Genomic DNA, 18761 nt, shown 5'->3' with positions numbered 1-18761 from the left:
TAGAACCACTCGGTCTTCTACCATCTCGAACACACAATATTTTAAATATAAGTGTGAGACCTGCACGTCGCCTGTCTGTCTGTGCAGGTCCGAAGTGCGTAGCAAAAAGACTGTAGATATGGCAGTTGAAGGCACCATCAAGTGTTTGCCGGTCGTGCCATGAAAGATCACGGCAGACTCAAGGGACTTCTGTGTTATTCCGTGCTGTTTTACAACTGTGACTATTGTAGTGGAAAAAAGAACAGTTGAAATATTGTTAATTAATGCTTGTCTTGGACTTGGAGAATATAAGATGTGTATTCAGATTCAGGATGAGAATGGACTTGGGTTCTAAGCCAACTTTCTATTATGTGTAAATGAAATTTGTTTCTAACCTTCAGATATGCAAGGAGACTTACTTGACAGTGTTTGTTTACATGGAGAATGAGATTTGTAAAAGTTTGATGTTTAAATATACATCATTAAGTGAAGCAAAAGAAACTGTGTATGTAAGCTTATTTTTATAAGAAAGAGTCTTCATAAATTCCTGTTCCTAGCAAATATACTTCGGAGAAGAAGAGAAAAGGAGGTTGGAGCAGCAAACTAACCAACAAGGAAAGTCGGCTGACAATCTCAAGTAAGCCATATCGTTAAAGAAGTGGGAGTTTACACACATACTTCACCACTTTAAGTAGTCCAAAGCATTAGACTATAGAAGACTGCAGGTTGATGAACATTAATTAGAATAAATGCATTCCACTCAGAGGGGTTGACGTGAATAGGTACCTCACGTGTACTGCAATCTTAGTACAAATGACATAATAAGTCTACAAACACTATAAACATATTTTTTCCCTTCCTTTAATCTATCTTCAAGTAGAAGTCACAGGGTCAGTATTACCTCCCGTGTTCCTACATTTCTCTGGATCCCAAACTTATATTATCCGAGGTTGGATTCTACCAGTTTTTCATTCTTTTGTAGAGAATTTTTGTTAGTATTTTGCAGCTGCGACTTATTAAACTGAGAGTTCAGTAATATTCACACCTGTCAGTATCTGCTATCTTTGGAATTGTAATTATTACATTCTTCTTGAAGTCTGAGGTTATTTTGCTTATCTCATACAACTTTCATACCAGGTGGAAGAGTTTTGTCATCACAGGTTCTCCCAAGACTATGAAGTAGGTCTGGCTGAATGTTGTCTACTCAAGGACTTGTTTCTACTTAAGTCTTTCAGTACTGTCAAATTTTTTCGTAGTATCATGTCTCCTATCTCATCATCTTCAATATTCTCTTCTGTTTCTACAATATTGCTTTTGAGTTCTTCTCCCTTGTATAGATCTTCTATATAGTCATTTCATCTTTCAGACTTCCCTTCTCTGATTATGATTGGTTTTCCATCTGAGCTCTTGATATTTCCACATCTGCTTCTCTTACTTCTACACGTATTTTTATTTTCCCTGCACGTTATATCTGCCTTTCCCCTAGTTATATAAGCTTCTACATCCTTACATTTACCCTCCAGCCATTCCTGCATTTCTTCTTTCATAAACTACATTCAGTATCTCCTGTGATATCCATGGATTTCTACTTGCCCTCATCTTTTTACCCAATTGATCATCTGCTGCCTTCACTATTTTATCTCTCGAAGCTATCAAATTATCTTCTGCTGTTCTTGCCTATGATTGCCTAAAGCTTCCTCTGAAACTCTCAACAGTCTCTGGTATTTTCAGCTTATCCAGGTCTCATCATCTTAATTTCCTACATTTCTGCAATTTCTTCATTTTTAATCTATAGTTCAGAAACAATAAATAAAGGTTAGAGTCCACATCTGCCCTGGAAATGTCTTACATTTTAAAATTTGGCTCCGAAATCTGTCTAACCATTATGTAATCAATCTGAAACCTTCCAGTGCCTCTAGGTCTCTTCTACATGTAAAACATTGTTTCACGAGTCTTAAACCGGGTGTCAGCGATAATTTAACAGTGCTCTATGCAAAATTCTACCAGGTGGCCTTCCTCTTTCATTCATTTCCCCCGATCCGTATTCACCTACAATTTTCCTTCTCTTCCTTTTCCTACTATTGACTTCCAGTCACCTACCACTACATTATAGTTTCAGTTCCCTTAACTATCTGAATAGCTTCTTTAATCTCATCATGCAATTTTTTTTAAATCTATTCATCATCTGCTGAGCTAGTTGGCATATAGACTTTTACTACTGTGGTGGCTGTGGGCTTTGTGTATCTTGGCCACAATATTTGTGTGAGCTTCACTAATTCCTACATCTAACTGCAACCTATACATTCCCTTTTTAAATTTTCTAACCTACCTGCTCAACTAAGGGATTTAACATTCCACACTCCGATCCATAGAACACCTGTATTGCTTCTTCTGATGACTACATCCTTCAGAGTAGTCCCCACACGGATATCTGAATGGGGGACTATTTTATCTCCAGAATACTTTAGCCAAGAGGATGACGTCATCATCTAACCATACAGAAGAGCAGCATGCCTTCAAGAAAAATTATGGCTGTTTCCCCTTACTTTCAGCTGTCTACAGTAATAGCAAGGCCATTTTGGCTCATGTAACAAGGCTAGCACATCATTCAATCATTCAGACTGTTGCCCCTGCAACTACTGAAAAGGCCCTCTTCAGGAACCATAAGTTTGACTGGCCTCTGAACAGATACCCCTCCATTGTAGTTGAACCTATGATAATGGCTATCTGTATTGCTGAGGTACACGAGCTTTCGCCCCCAACGGCAAGGCCAACGATTCATGGGGAAGGGGGGAGGGGGAGGATATACATTATAATATTTTATGTACTATTTTGCTCAACAGTTGCATGTCTATTTGCCTGTATAATAGGTACATAAAAACGTGTGTATTCACATGCGAAGTTGTGTCAAAATTTCAAAGCACTCAGTGAAGATCTTTCAGATATTTAAGATTATGAACATTTATATATTTATTTGTGTGTACGATTTCTGAGACTCGTTTTAAGTCTCAAGGATCACTATCTGGAAGAACATTTGAAATTGTTAGCAGAGTGTAGACTAATACCAATGATAATACTATCACATTCTAATCGAAACAGCAAATTGTTACAGAGTTACACACAATCCAGTCACATTAATTTGATCTTCAATGTCAATATGCAATAACCACTCTCCGACAGCAGGTATCAGCACTAGCAGTGGTGGGTATATAAAGCATGTCAGTCAGATGTGAAAAATAGTGTAGTCATTCTCGTAGTGCAGAAATTGAGTGATTTATCCCACATCCAAAAGGGCATGAGCATTGGCTTTCAAGCCAAGGGTGGAAGCATTTCGGAAAAAGTAAAGTTTGGAAACTGTCTGTCTGCTGTTTAGGTAAAGTAAACTATGTCTGACAAAATGGCGCTATCCAAAACCGGCGTCGAGGCAACTATGGTGCACCATAGGCCATTGATAACACAGGTGAACAACAGCTGCATAGATGTATACAGGTGAATAGATGTGCAACTTATGAGCAACTGACTGCCCCAACGAACAGAGGGGCTACGAACAGTCTCCTGAATGACTGTTCAATGAATGTTGCTGTGTTTAGGCCTCCGCAGCAGGTGTCTGGTTCATGCACCCAAGCTGACATTTGTTCATTGGCGATGAAGGCTCGAATTTGCACACCAATACCACAACTGGATGTCCACTGAGGGGTGACTGGTGGGGTTTTTGAATTAATCACACTTTATGCTGCATCAGATAGATGGCCATTGGCATATGTGAAGTGAAATGTCTCAAAGAAAACACCCTGCAACAACTGAGGGAGCGTTATGGTCTGGGGAATGTTGCTGTGGCATTCCCTAGGTGACCTCGTCTTCTGGAAGGCACAATGGATCATCAGAAGTATGCATCTATCCTTGAACACCATTTTACCCGACATGCTGTTTGTTTTTCCTTAGCACAATGGCATCACCCTGAAGGACAATACAAAGAATCTCACAGCTCACAGAGTATGTGTTGGTTGGTTGGTTTTGCTTTAGGGCACAAAAACAACTGGGGTCATACGTGCCCAATTCAAAACCATGATTGCAAAGACAGATAGGAGTTAAAAAACGATTATACGTAAGTCCCAACTGAAAACAATAGAAGACAGCTAAAAACAGGCACATGGAAAAACGGCTAAAAAAGACACCATACGGAAACGGAGGTCAAAGGTTAAAAATTAAATGGTCTTCGCCCTATTGCTTTGGCAGATAAAAAGTAAGGCACAGTTGACAGCCTGCACGTCATTTGACAAAACGGTCGATAACTCAGACCTCAAACACAAATGGAAATGTAAAACGTTAAAAAATGGACATTCCATCAGGAAGTGGCAGACAATTAAAACTTGAGTGCAATGTGTACAACTTGGTTGGGCAGCACCACTTAGCAAATGATGATGGTTAAAAAGGCAGTGCTCAATACTCAGCTGAGTTAAAATAACCTCCTGCCAGCAGGAGGGCCGAAAGGAGGTCGTCCAAGCCACTGGGAAAGGTTTAATAAGCTGGAGCTTATTCCGATGAAGAGAGGACCATTGGCGGTGCCAAAGGGAGACCACCTCCTGACAGATGGCAACACAAAGATCATCAGAAGGAATATAGGTACTCGTGGGCTGACGTACGAGGACTGCAACTTTGGCAGCTGCGTCAGCAGTCTCGTTACCTGGCAAACCGACGTGACCAGCAAACCACAGAAACATCACAATGGCTCCACCAAGAGTGAGCAGTTCACAGTTTTCCTGAACCTGCTGCACTAAGGGATGGGCAGTGTACAGTGCACACAGACTTTGAGGAGTACTGAGTGAGTCTGAGCAGAGGACACAATTGAGAAGACTTGTGTCGCCAGATGCACTCTGTGGCCCGATACAAGGCGAAGAGCTAAGCTGAAAATACTGAGGAGTGTGCTGGAAGCTGATATCGAAACACATGGGTGCCAATGACGGAGGCACACCTGACCCCATGGTCAGTTCGAGAGCCATCAGTGTATACAAAGGTACTATCGCGAAGTTCCAAGCAAAGGTCATGTAACTGAAGGTGATAGACCAAGGCTGGAGTAGTGTCCTTAGGAAGCAAATGAAGGCCAAGATTAACATTGGCCACTTCACGAAGCCAATGTGGTGAAGGGTTCACATCTGCCAGGGAAGGTTCTGGTAGTGTGAAGATAAGCCGCCATAGCAAGTGACGAAAGTGGACTCCAGGAGGTAACAGACAAGAAGGACGAGCCCCATACTGACAATCATTAAAGAAGGAGGCATAGGATGGGTGGCCACACGTGGCAGACAAACAGCATGCATAGCTGCTGAGGAGAAAGTCACAGCAGTAGGACAGAGGTAGTTCAGCAGCTTCAGCATACAGACACTCAACCGGGGTGGTGTAAAAGGCACCTGTGGTCAAACGGATGTTGCAATGGTGGATAGTGTTGATATGGCGTAAAACGGATGGGCGCACAGATGCGTAAACAAAGCACCCATAGTCGAGTTTCAAATGGATAAGGTACAAACAGAGGAGGGTGGTTCGATCAACACCCCAGGAAGTACCATTGAGGATAGGTAGGACATTGAGGAACCGCATACAGCGGGCTACCAGGTAAGATATATATGGGAGGACCAAGATAGTTTCATATGGAGTATTAGCCCCAGGAATTTCATAGTTTTAACGAACGGAAGGGCAACAGGCCCAAGATGTAAAGATGGTGGGAGAAACCACTTGCGTCGCCAGAAATTCATACAGATGGTTTTGTCAGTGGAAAAGTGAAAGCCATTGTTGATGCTCCAGGAGTAAAGATGATCAAGACACCACTGAAGAAGCCGCTCAGTGAGACAGGTCCACAGAGAACTGCAATAGATGGCAAAATCGTCAACGAAAAAGGAGCCGGAGATGCCTAGTGGGAGACAAGCCCACACTGTTTTCCTGGATAAAGGTGTCTGACAAGGCAGAACCCACATGCACATCGAAAACTCCATCTTGTAAAAATGCCTGAAGGAAACAGGGCTGGTGGCCACGGAAGCCCCACATGTAAAGAGAACAGAGGATACCAGTTCACCAGCAGGAGTTGTAGGCCTTCTCCACATCAAAAAACATGGCCACAGTCTGGAATTACCACAGAAAACCATTCATGATATGGGTGGGCAAAGTAACAAGATAGTCAACTGCAGAACTCCGTGTCCAAAATTCACTCTGTGCATTCATCAGTAAATTGCGAGACTCTAACCACCGTAATAACCGAACATTAATCATATGTTGCATCACCTTCCAAACGCAACTGGTAAGAGAGATGGGGTGGTAGCTAGAAGAAAGGTTTTTGTCCTTACCGGGCTTAGGTATGTGTATGACAGTGGCTTCAAGCCAGAATCCGCCCATCTGCCCAGATGCGGTTGTACGGGCTATGCAGAAAGCGCTTTCCTGCAAGACAAAGGTGCTGTAACATCAGAATGTGGATGGCATCCGGCACTGGGGCAGAGGATTGGGATGAATTGAGAGCATGATCGAGCTCCCTCATAGTAAAGACGGCATTGTAACTCTCACGATTCGGAGAAGAGAAGGGCCTGAGCCGCCTCCACTCGTTTTCTATAGAGGAAGGCAGGGTGATAGTGGGAAGAGCTTGAAACTTTTGCAAAATGGTGGTCCAAGGTGTTGGAGATAGCAATAGGGTCCACAATAACATAGTCTGCTATTGTGAGGCCACAAATGGGGGAATCAGTCTTGGTTCCAGAGAGCCGTTGGAGGTTGGCCCACACGACAGAGGAAGGGGTGGAAATGTTAAAAGAACTAGTTAATGAAATCCAGCTAGCTTGTTTGCTATCCCGAAGAATGCAACGACACTTTGTACACATTGTACATAATGAATGCAGTTTGCCATTGTGGGAAGACTGTTAAAAATACGGAGAGCACATCTCTGTGTGCAAATTGCATCGCGGCATGCCTCATTCCACCATGGGACTGGGACACGACATGGTGAAGAGGAAGTGTGAGGAATGGAACGTTCTGCAGCAGTAAGGATAATGTTGGTGGAACAGTCCACCGGGTCACCACAATTGGGGAAATCTTGTTGAAGCTCGGCAGGGAGGAGTAAAGCTGCCAGTCAGCCATAGTAAGCTGCCATTTGGTTGTGCATACGGATGGGGCGGGAGTCAGCAAATGGAGAGCAACGGAAAATGGTCACTTGAGTAGATGTCAGAAAGAACGGACCACTCAATATGATGGGCAAGCTAGGCAGTGCAAAAGGATAGCTTCAAATAGGAATAGATGTGCAAGGGGTCAGAAAGGAAAGTGGGTGCTTCAGTGTTAAGGCAGAAGAGGAGAATCCCAAAGGGGATGATGCGCATTAAAGTCACCGAGGAGCAAAAATGGGATAGATAGCTGCCCAATAATCTGAAGGAAGACTGCCATGGTAACATTGCATGACAGAGGTACATAAACTGAACAGAGGAAAAAAGTCAGGCGGGGAAGGAAAAGGCAAACTGAAACAGCTTCAAGATGGGTAGTCAGGGAGATGGATTGACTATGAAAGTCATCCCATATAAGCACCAGGACACCCCCATGGGATGGAATGCCGACCTCAGGGGGAAGGTAAAAAAGAATCAGTAAGTAATGTGAAAGCTCAAAGCGGTCGTGAGGGTGCAATTTCGTTTCCTGAAGGCACAGAACAAGGGGCTGCTGTGGTGCTAAAAGCAGCTGTAAATACTCTCTGTGGGACCAAAGGCCGAGAACATACCACTGGAGGACATTCAAAAGGAGGAAGAGATGTAGGGGCGTCAAATCAGCGGCCACAGGAGGACAGGCGGCATAGAGTCGCTACTACAGGGCACAGAAGCAATAGAATCCTGCTCGATAGGGTCCACAGAAGCACTGGCTTGCTTGTGCGATCTGTCTGTAGAGCCCAATGCTTAAAAACGGTTGGTGGTGCACACCGGTGAGACAGAGGCTGGCCGCAATAAGGTACCACATGGCAACATTGTCGAAGAGGATCTTCGAGTTGGCGAAGGAGAAGACTGTTTGCCTTTGATGGACTACTTCAAGCCTTTCCGGTTAGAGAAAGACTCTGGTGTTTGGCTGGACGTGCAGAGGAAGTCTTCACGGGAGTACTCCTGTCCTTTCCTGCTTAATGGTTGTGTAGCTGGTAGCTTCACCCCTTGAGGTGAGAGTTTGACGGTTTGTTGCACAGCAGAATGGGGGGATGGCAATGCTAACTTGCCACTGGGCAATTTCACAATCTCAGAACTGAATTTGAAGTCCCATATCTGTGTGGCCATGTCCTCCATGGAGTGAGGGGTAACAAGAACAGAACTATAATTGCTGGATGGGAGAGTACTCTTGGATAGCCCATTCCTCAAGATACACGGGACAATCCCGAGAGGAGTGCCATGGCCGCCATTGCAGTTGATACAGCGGGGAGGAGCAGGCAGACAATCGCCCTCATGTGCATCCCTACAACAGGTTACACATTTGGCTGTGTGTCGACAAGACGTTCTAGTGTGGTTTAAGCAATGACACTGGTATCAGTGCATCGGGTTCGGAATGTATGGCCAAACTGTGATAATTTCATAGCCTGCTTTGATCTTGGACTGCAGCACCACTCTATCAAAGGTCAGGAAAAGAGTGCGGGTGGGCACTAACGAGGAATCTACCTTTTTCATTACATGATGGATGGCAACGATACCCTGATCAGAGAGTTAAGATTGGATTTCGGCCTCTGTTAGACCGTCGAGCAACCTGATGTGAATTACACCACGAGAAGAATTCAAAGCTCTACGGGCCTCGACACGAACAGGGTAGCCGTGGAGAAGTGAGGCAGCAAGCAGTTGTTGTGATTGAGAATCAGAAGCAGTCTCCAAAAGCAAAATACCATTCCATAAACAAAAGCAGGATTTCACAAGGCCTGCAATTGCGTCAACACCTTTCTGAATAATGGGAGGACCGACCGCGGGGGAAGGACCGACCGCGGGGGAAGGACCGACTGTGTTCAGTACGTGAGACCACGAGAAACCGTGGTGCAGCGGGAAAGATCTTCGAATCATTAGCCTCATTACATTTATGTTTCGTGGACTGATTGGGAATATGATTGACTCACTGCAAGAAAATCTCCCGTGATTCCCAGCATCCCCGATGGCACACTCCCTTCACAAGGAGGCGCACCGCCCTGTGATTGTTCACACCTCAGGTCACACTTACCGAACATCTGAAAGAGGGACCAATTGGCAATTTGGGAAGGTTGCAGGTCAGGTAATCACCCCTCCCTGGGCCTGGCCTGTACCAGGGGGTACGTGCGAACCCTACCTGTCGACCTGGGGCTGGGAATTATGCGTTACCCAATCAACTGTTGCACATCAGACGAGTGGGCCAGCCTTCAGGAGCGCACAGGGAGGAAGAAGAAAAAGAAGATCCTCAAATGTCAAAGCGGAGGCATGAGAGGAGAAGGGAAACAAAGAAAGGTAAAGGGAGTGAAAACTAAAATTGATACTGTTCATACATCAGCGTCTGAATGCAGAACATTCCCAATAATACCCCAGACATGTTCCCCAAGGGAGGGAAAAAAGAATAACAAGAGGATAGACTTGCAGCACAGAAGGAACAATGTATGTGTGTTGTTAGAAGAGCACCACAGAGAGTTTACCATAGTCCCCTGACCACCCAACTCCCCTGATTTAAATCCAATCAAGAACCCGTGAGATCACCTTGATTGGTGAGTTCATGCCTTTGACAACTGAAAAATCTATTGCAGATGACCACAGGGCACTGGAGTTGGCTTGGTTTCACATCCCTGTCATTAAATTAAAAAAAAGCCCTCATTGACTCCGCCTCCAAGTTTCGCACAGGTCGGCACTGGAAAAGGTGATTAATGTGACTGGACAATTTATTATTAATGGATGTATTCTGGCACTATTTCTGGATTCCCATTATATGTGGGCACTAAACTAAACTTAATGGAATACAGTAATAAAGAAGTTTCTATATCCGAGATTTACAACCCGAAATCACACTAACAAAAGTGCATGTAGTCAATTCCACTTTATATTTTAGCACATAAGTTCACTATGATTCCAAATCAGATTCACCTCCCACATGCAATTCAATATCTAAACATACATTTTCAATTTCTGTTATACGATCATTTGAATTTCGTCTCCTGATGTCTTCAAAGTTTCTTTGGTTATTACATGTCTGTAGTTTGTTGTAAGCTTCCTTTGCTCATGAGTAGCAATATAGGTGAAGTGTTTATTTATAAATCATGGGTCACAGATGGGAGCAATAGTTGCATGAAATGTATCTTCATCGCCTGACACATTCTTAATAGGTGTTCACCAGTGTCTTATGAAATTTTTTAATGACAAAGCTTCATGTAACTACAGAGATGTACATCAGATTGAAAAAATATTTCTGTTTTTCCACAACACTTACTGAAGAGATTGCCCTGGAACACCTATTTTGAAAGACTTTTGATATCCAGCAATATTCAACTAAGTTTTACTGTTTTGTTTTGTGATGCATTTCCACTAATGTTGTTACAGGAGATTAAATCAGTTGATGTTAATCACAACAAACCACTAAGACCTTACGTTACTCAGTCTTTTTGTAGCACTAAAAATAAAAGACTTGCATGATTATATCAATGAGATATCCATATTCAACAGCATTAGTCACCTTGGTAAATTGAGGAAGGTACTGAAGATTAGCTAAGTTCTCATCTTTGCCTAGTTGCTAGTGGTGGTAGGGTGAGGATGAAGTACTGGTAAACAGACAGAGTTGAATGGGGCCATAAGTAGTGTGAAGACAAACACAAAAAGTTCAAGGTTTAAATCTAATACATATAGTATAGCTACAAGAAATGCTAAGCTTTCACACATGTCAGTCTTTTTACTCATGTGTTATGCTTTAAGATATGCCTAACACAAATACGACAGGGGAAATTTTAAATGACTACGTCAATGTCTGCTCTTCTGCTCCATATTCAACAGCATTAGTCACCTTGGTAAATTGAGGAAGGTACTGAAGATTAGCTACGTTCTCATCTTTGCCTAGTTGCTAGTGGTGGTAGGGTGAGGATGAAGGACTGGTAAACAGACAGAGTTGAATGGGGCCATATTGTTAGTGGAAACTGCTAAGGCCATTTTCCTGTGAAGTATCTTTAGGTACCCCCCTCTCCCCCCATCAAGTACATATCCAAAGAGAAGTACCCAAATGTGTTTACACTCCATAATAGACAGATTTCTTGACAGACTGTAGATGTGGACAAGGAGAAAATTTCCCAGAGTTCCCGGTTTAAAATACACATTTACGGGTGAAGATACAATTTCTCTGTGTTAAGTGAGAGTATACTTTCTCCTAATATCATGCCTTTGAATGGTCAAGTTTTATACACTGGCTCACTGACACAGAACATCCCCACCAGCAAAAAAAAAAAACAAAAATGTTTTGTAAAGATCTTTGATGCACAGCAACATGTATGCTGCATATTTTCATATTACAGAAGTATAAATAGGAATTCCACCAAATACATCACATTAGTTTCCAATGCACTGACAATGGGATTGAGATATGCTTTAACAGCCAATCATAGATCACATCACCTTATCTAACCAGCTAATGACAGCAAATAGTTAGAGCAAAGGAAAGATGATGTATTTAGCCAATAGAAACATCACTGTTAAGTAGTGTGAAGACAAACACAAAAAGTTCAAGGTTTAAATCTAATACATATAGTATAGCTACAAGAAATGCTAAGCTTTCACATATGTCAGTCTTTTTACTCATGTGTTACCCTTTAAGATATGCCTGACACAAATGCGACAGGGAAATTTTAAATGATGACGTCAATGTCTGCTCTTCTGGGCCTGGAATTTTGATTCTCAAAGTGTTAAGTTTTGAATAAGATTTTAAGAAATTCATTGCAGATTGTCACACAACAATTCATCTTACATAAAATGAAATTTCTTTGAAAGTAATGCTTCTCAAACCACCATTCGCAATACTGTCCATGAACCATTAGAAACAGGTTGGTTTGAGCAGTTGCCAGAGAGCGCCAGAAGACAAGCTTTATCGTGCACACACAGCTACGATGATGTAGGAAGCCCATGCTTGGTGTCTGCTCTGCTCATACATGTTTTGTCGCATTTCTGGTTGAAATTTCATGTGTAGCAGGCCATTACGTGACCATGTGCAGCAGTGCGGCACATTATTCAGAGGGCACATAGGCAGTTATTGTAATTAGGGCAATTGTTTTATCACATCCTATCCAGGTAAGGAATGGAAAATTTTTAACAGTCCTTGGCACAATATTCATTTCAAAACTAGACTCTACAACTCAAAGGATCCAAATATATTGCTCTGTGGTGTGTGTGTGTGTGTGTGTGTGTGTGTGTGTGTGTGTGTGTGTGTGTGGAGGGTAACAGGCTGTGGTGCAAGAAGTGGGGGTGGAGTGGACCTATGCACTTGTCAGCTACATCTGATGAAGAACTTAGTCTGATAGCTGAATATTTCTAGTACAATCTCATTGTGATTCTGCAGCTCTACATCTCCTCAATGTGGTGAGTAGTAACTTATCCTTCCCATATTACTGTTAACTGCTCCACAGACCTTAAGGATCAGTTTCCTGTCTACCAGTGCAATGCACCATGGGGTAATTTACGTAGATTTTATTAACATGTGTTTCTTGCATTAGTTGCACTAGCTACTATTTCCTATACTTGTGTATCATTATTAAATTAGTGGGAAATGAACACATTGCATCGTCGCTTGTATAAAAGGCATATTAAGGAAGGTTCAGCATTACTTTGTGAAACAGTTTATAGTTGCTCCTTGAGGCAAAGTGCGTTAAAGATAGTGGGGGTTCACCAGTCTGCTCTACAGTTTACAACTATAGAAGCCAAACAGGTCGAAAATAAGTGGCTTTTCCAGAGAAATGTAGGAACAAATGAGGCAATATCCACCTTACAACTTATCTTACAAGACATACTGATGAAAAGCAATCCCAGATTTACAGCATCTGTAAATTTTGACAATGTTGACTGGACTACAATCTTTGAAATTCTTAAAGTAGCATTATATGAGTCATATGACATGAAAGGGAAGCAGTAGTTCAGAAGTTTGAGAGACAGAATTAATCCAATCTCTGATGTTATTCATTATACAGGACACTGAGCAAACAGTAAAGGAAATCAGTGAAAAATTTGAAAAGGGAATTAAGATTAAGAGAGAAAAATAAAAACGTAAAAAAGTTTAACGATAGCATTGCAATTGTATCTGACAGCACAGGACTTTGAAGAGCAGCTGAATGGAATGGATTGTGTCTTGTAAAGAGGTAAGACGAAAATTAAAAGTAAAACAGTGGTAATGGCAGGGTAGTCAAATCTCGAAATGCTGAAGGCTGAGAGCTGTGCCCGCAACAGCATAGCTACTGGCATGTCTAACCCAGCTGGACAGTTCTCAGCAGTGTGTCACTATGTGCTTCACAATGCTCCCATCTTCCTTTATGTTCCAATCTCTTCCTTTCCATCTACTGATTTCCCTTCCATCACATACTTCACTGACGGAGGCAGGCAATGCCAATAGACAAAGGCAATTGGTTTTTATATCAATGAGGCAGGGCAGGCCCATAGCCAGGCCAAAGCCCGTGTGAGGACGGAGGAGGGTAAATGACTGGGTAAGTTTTGAGAGTTCATACTGAAGTCTAATAGGTATATCCAGTAACTCAAGTAAAGTTTTTGGCAAACATGGCAGCTGTGTTTGAAGCCAGTAAATCCTATCTATCACTGCAAAACGTGAGGGTCAACACGTGGCACCTTAAACTTGTTCCTTATGGCTAGGATATGGCAACCCCGACAGAAGAGCCCCTGGTCCTCCAGGTTGGAGGTGGTCATAGTGCTGACAACCCTACACCATAAAAATTTAATCAAGTTAAAAAATCGACAAATACACCTTGTATACCAGAGAGATTAATTGGAAGACAAACACAGCAAGAAAAACTGATGAACGATTTTGTCATAGCAAATTGGAACTTCCAAAGTCTCAACTGTAAGGGTCGTTATGGTGGTAGCATCAGAGACAACACATTACACAATAGGTGTAGCAGCACTGCAGGAAACTAGAAGGATAGGTGAAGGGAAATGAGAAGCAGATAGGAACACAACAATTTTTTTATGGAGAAGGATCTGAAAGACAATTTGGTGCAGGTTTTGCCATCAATAAGAGCATGGAAAACAAAGTGAAGGAGTTCAAAGCTGTGAGAAAGCTGTCTGACATATGTGACAATTGAGCAGAAAAGCTATGCCACCACATTCAACGTCCGTGTCCCTACTGAAGACAAAACAAATGATGAAAAAAAAGTTTTATGGTGGGCTAGATCATGTTTATTATGAAGACTAAAAAAGAAATACACATTTACTTCTAGGTGATTTTAACACTGAAGTACGAAAAGAAAGAATTTACTTTCCGACCATAAGAAAATACAGCGTGCATGAAGAAATCATGTTAACTGCTTCAGGATGATTACATTTGCCACTACAAAGAACATGAACGTCATAACAACAACATTCGCCCATAAGAAATTTCATTTAAGAAAATGATGCTCACTGGATGGAAAAACCATCAATCAGACAGATCATGTAATGACAGACATGCAGTATAGGCAAACAGTGAAAGATATCATGGCTCAAAGAGCAGCACATAGTATGAGACTGGCAATTCTTGGTGAAAACAAAGCTAAACCTAGAAAAGTTCATATCTGGTAAGAAAACAAATGAATGGAAACTCAGTGTTTGACATGGCAAAACTAAAAAGTGTAGAAAACATAAAACTTTTTGATATACCACACAACGCAGATAAGCAAAGGCATGGAGAAAGTATGGCACACAACGGTGACAGACATTGCGCATAAAGTGATGTGTAGAAAGAAAAAACAACAGGGAAAAAGATGGTTTAATGAGGAATGTGGAGATGTAGTTAAGAGAAAGGAGAAAGCACACGTGTGATGGCTACATGATAGAGACAATGAAACACTGAAGTGAGCGGGGAGACATCTAACGTACTGAGAACTGAAAACAGAAAATACCTACCTACCAAATTTTCCTGAAAATTTGAAAAGACATGGCCAAAATTCGGACTGTAGGAGATTCTTCCAACACGTGTAAAAACTCAAGTAATTTTTCATTTGTTTTATTAATTCTGGAGTTCTATTAACATGCAATACTATTTGGGAACTGCAGATGTGTTGACTTTGTCTACTCTAATCCCTGCCATTACTGTTATGATTTGATGGAAGTCACCAGAGAAGAAAATGGTACAGCTGACCATTTGGCTGTTGTTGTTACTCAATGTTGACCTCTTCTGCGAAGTGCTACAACGAATATTTTATGGGTCATTGGAACCTCACCCCATACAATGGAAATGCAATCATGCATTAATTACCAGTATTATTCTGCTTTGAAACATTGCAAATGCTGCACGTATTGTAAGCACAGACTGTCAAGGAATGTCTGTCTGTAGAATAAGAACTTTGTTAAGGGCCTGCGATGATAAGTGCCAGCGCAGTAGTCAGCCAGCCTTGTGCCTACCACTGCTATGTGGTGAAGGAATCTTTCCCACAGTGGCAAGTGACTTCACTTTATCTTAGCTCAGTCAATTAGTATAAATCTTTTTAAATTTTCTACACTCTTCCTATTACTGAAAACTAAATCAAAATCCCTACATTAGTTTCTGAGATTCTTGATGGATTATGAGAGTCCAATGTATGGATATAATAATAATTATTTTATTTTTTGTGATATAATTACAAACTTTCCAATTTTTTCCATTTACTTAAACTATGAAACCTTGCTTCTTGCCAAATTTCATTTACATTTCAAGGCGAAGTGCCCTATAGATTTTGATGAGCGAGTTTGAGAGTATCAAAAAATAGCCATATCTTTCAACTGCATTCAATGGCATATTTTTGCACTGCCAAGGAACCATAGACCTTAGTATGCGTCAAATTCCCGCCTGATACTTCTACTTTTCCTTGGAAAAAGGGTCTTTAACTATAATTCAGACAGATGGACAGACAACACAGTGATCCTACAAGGGTTCCTTTTTTACCATCGAGGTAAGGAACCCCAAAAACTACAACCAAGGATTTCTAATTCAACAGTTCATCAGAGAAAACGAAATTTTTTTCCCGCTTATTTCATACGTTCCATATTACTACCTATCACAACAACATCTGATTTCAATATTAATTTTATTGTCAATGTAAAAATGAATTAATATATTGGTATTAAAACATTTTTCTCACCTTCTGCCAGTTACCCAATAGCAGAGCTTTCCCAATTTCATGTGTTGGAACAGCCAAAGAGCTCCCGAATCTCTGAAGTCCATAATAATTCAAGAAACCTTTTGTCTTTAGTGATGTTAAGCCATCTTCAATCTGTTTGTCTGATCCTGTCACATTTCTGAAAAATACGAGAATAATTAATGAAAAATCAACAATGCAAAATTTTGGATGGACTAATAATATTATGAAAAGGATAGTTGCTACTCACTGTATAGTGGATACGCAGAGTCACAGATAGGCACAACAAAAAGACTCAAACAAAGCTTTCAGCCAAATAAGCCTTCATCAGAAAACACATACACATACACACATGCATGCGCGTGCGACCACAGCCATGGCAGCGAGATACTGTGGTCACGTGTTTGTGAGAGATGCGCGTGCGCATGTGTGTGTGCGTGTGTGAGAATTAGAGGATGAGGTAGGGGGGAAGGAGGCGGGGGGGTTAGGATATGGACGGAATGTGAAATTTCAATGAGAAATTATTGTCTTTTTATATAAGTATTTCAGCTCTTTTTTGCTTCATGTATCTCAGTTTTTATCAAACCAAATAATTCTCAACTATAATGACCTCCATCATATCATAGTGCATCTATTGTGTACATCAGTGTACATCAATATGTGCATGTTGTTTTGAAAAATGACTGAACCAAAGAAAAAATACCAATGCAGAGAAAACATTTTTGGACAGCCTAATAAAACTATGTTCTTATTCTAGATGCTTTCTGACAATATTTTACAGATGTTATGTATTTGCAAGCATAGGATTCTCACCCTGCAACGTTTACAGTAGCTTAATTTGGAACTGTAAGCAGAGACAGATCAAAGGTAACACATTTATACACCAATGTCGTGTTTCATGACTTTTAATACCAAATACAGTACTTCAGCTTTGGAACGATGGAATCCAAAGTGATGTTAAAAACAGTTTTCATTGATAACTAGTGCTGCAGATGGCCAAATAATAAATCAATGTGTTTCAGCAGTGCAGAAAAGCAAGTCTGCACATGCTAGTGGATCATTTCTGATCATGCTATTGAATAATTTCTGATCATGCTATTGAATAATTTCTGATCATGCTATTGAATAATTTCTGATCATGCTATTGAATAATTTCTGATCAGAGATCCACAAAACTACCAACCAATATCATTGACATCGATTTGTTGTAGAATCTTAGAACATATTCTGAACTTAAAACATAATAAGGTATCTTGAACAGAGTTAATTCCACAATGCCAACCAGCATGGATTTCAAAAACATCAAGACATACTGAAAGCTTTGGATCAAGGCAACTAGGTAGATGCAGTGTTTCTTGATCTCTGAAAAGCATTTGACTCACTGACACATCTACACTTACTGTCAGGAGTATGATCATATGAGGTATCAAGCAAAATCTGTAACTGAATATAATATAAGGAAACATTCCACGTGGGAAAAAATATATCTAAAAACAAAGATGATGTGACTTACCAAACGAAAGCGCTGGCACGTCGATAGACACACAAACATACACACAAAATTCTAGCTTTCGCAACCAACGGTTGCCTCGTCAGGAAAGAGGGAAGGAGAGGGAAAGACAAAAGGATTTGGGTTTTAAGGGAGAGGGTAAGGAGTCATTCCAATCCCGAGAGCGGAAAGACTTACCTTAGGGGGAAAAAAGGACGGGTATACACTCACACACATATCCATCCACACATATACAGACACAAGCAGACATATACAGAGGCAAAGAGTTTGCCCAAACTCTTTGCCTCTGTATATGTCTGCTTGTGTCTGTATATGTGTGGATGGATATGTGTGTGTGTGCGCGTGCGCGCGAGTGTATACCCGACTTTTTTTCCCCCTAAGGTAAGTCTTTCCGCTCCCGGGATTGGAATGACTCCTTACCCTCTCCCTTAAAACCCAAATTCTTTTGTCTTTCCCTCTCCTTCCCTCTTTCCTGACGAGGCAACCGTTGGTTGCGAAAGCTAGAATTTTGTGTGTATGTTTGTGTGTCTATCGACGTGCCAGCGCTTTCGTTTGGTAAGTCACATCATCTTTGTTTTTAGATATAAAATCTGTAACTGGATTGAGGACTTTTGGTAGGGAGGACACAGCATGTTACCTTGGATGGAAAGTCATTGCCAGATGTATAAGTAACTTTGGGTGTGCCCAAGGGCAGTATGTTGAGACCCTTGTTGCTCCTGTCCTGTATTAATGATGTTACAAGCAATATTGATAGTAAATACAGGATTTTTGCAGATGATGCAATTATCTATAATGAAGTACTATCTGAGAGAAGCTGCATAAATATTCGGTCAGATCTTGATAATATTTCAATGTGGTGCAGGTATTGGCAACTTGCTCTTAGTTCAGGAATCTAAAATTTTGCCCATCACAAAATGAAAAAGTACGTACTATCCTATGACCATAATATCAATGAGTCATGTTGGAATCAGCCAACTCATACAAGTACCT

The 18761-nt window shown here is 41.2% G+C and overlaps 1 protein-coding gene across 1 annotated transcript in view; it reads right to left on the bottom strand.

The window, feature by feature from the left end:
- Window positions 1–18761, bottom strand: part of LOC126100948 (uncharacterized) — a 149349-nt gene that overhangs the window by 84724 nt on the left and 45864 nt on the right. Inside the window, exon 7 of the mRNA XM_049911609.1 lies at window positions 16265–16421. Coding sequence (XP_049767566.1) covers window positions 16265–16421 — 157 coding nt within the window. The remainder of the gene's footprint in view (window positions 1–16264; window positions 16422–18761) is intronic.

The sequence above is a fragment of the Schistocerca cancellata genome, chromosome 9 (genome assembly GCF_023864275.1).
Source record: "Schistocerca cancellata isolate TAMUIC-IGC-003103 chromosome 9, iqSchCanc2.1, whole genome shotgun sequence".
Lineage (NCBI taxonomy): Eukaryota > Metazoa > Arthropoda > Insecta > Orthoptera > Acrididae > Schistocerca > Schistocerca cancellata.
Note: the sequence above shows the minus strand (reverse complement) of the source record. Positions and strands in the feature narration are given on the sequence as shown.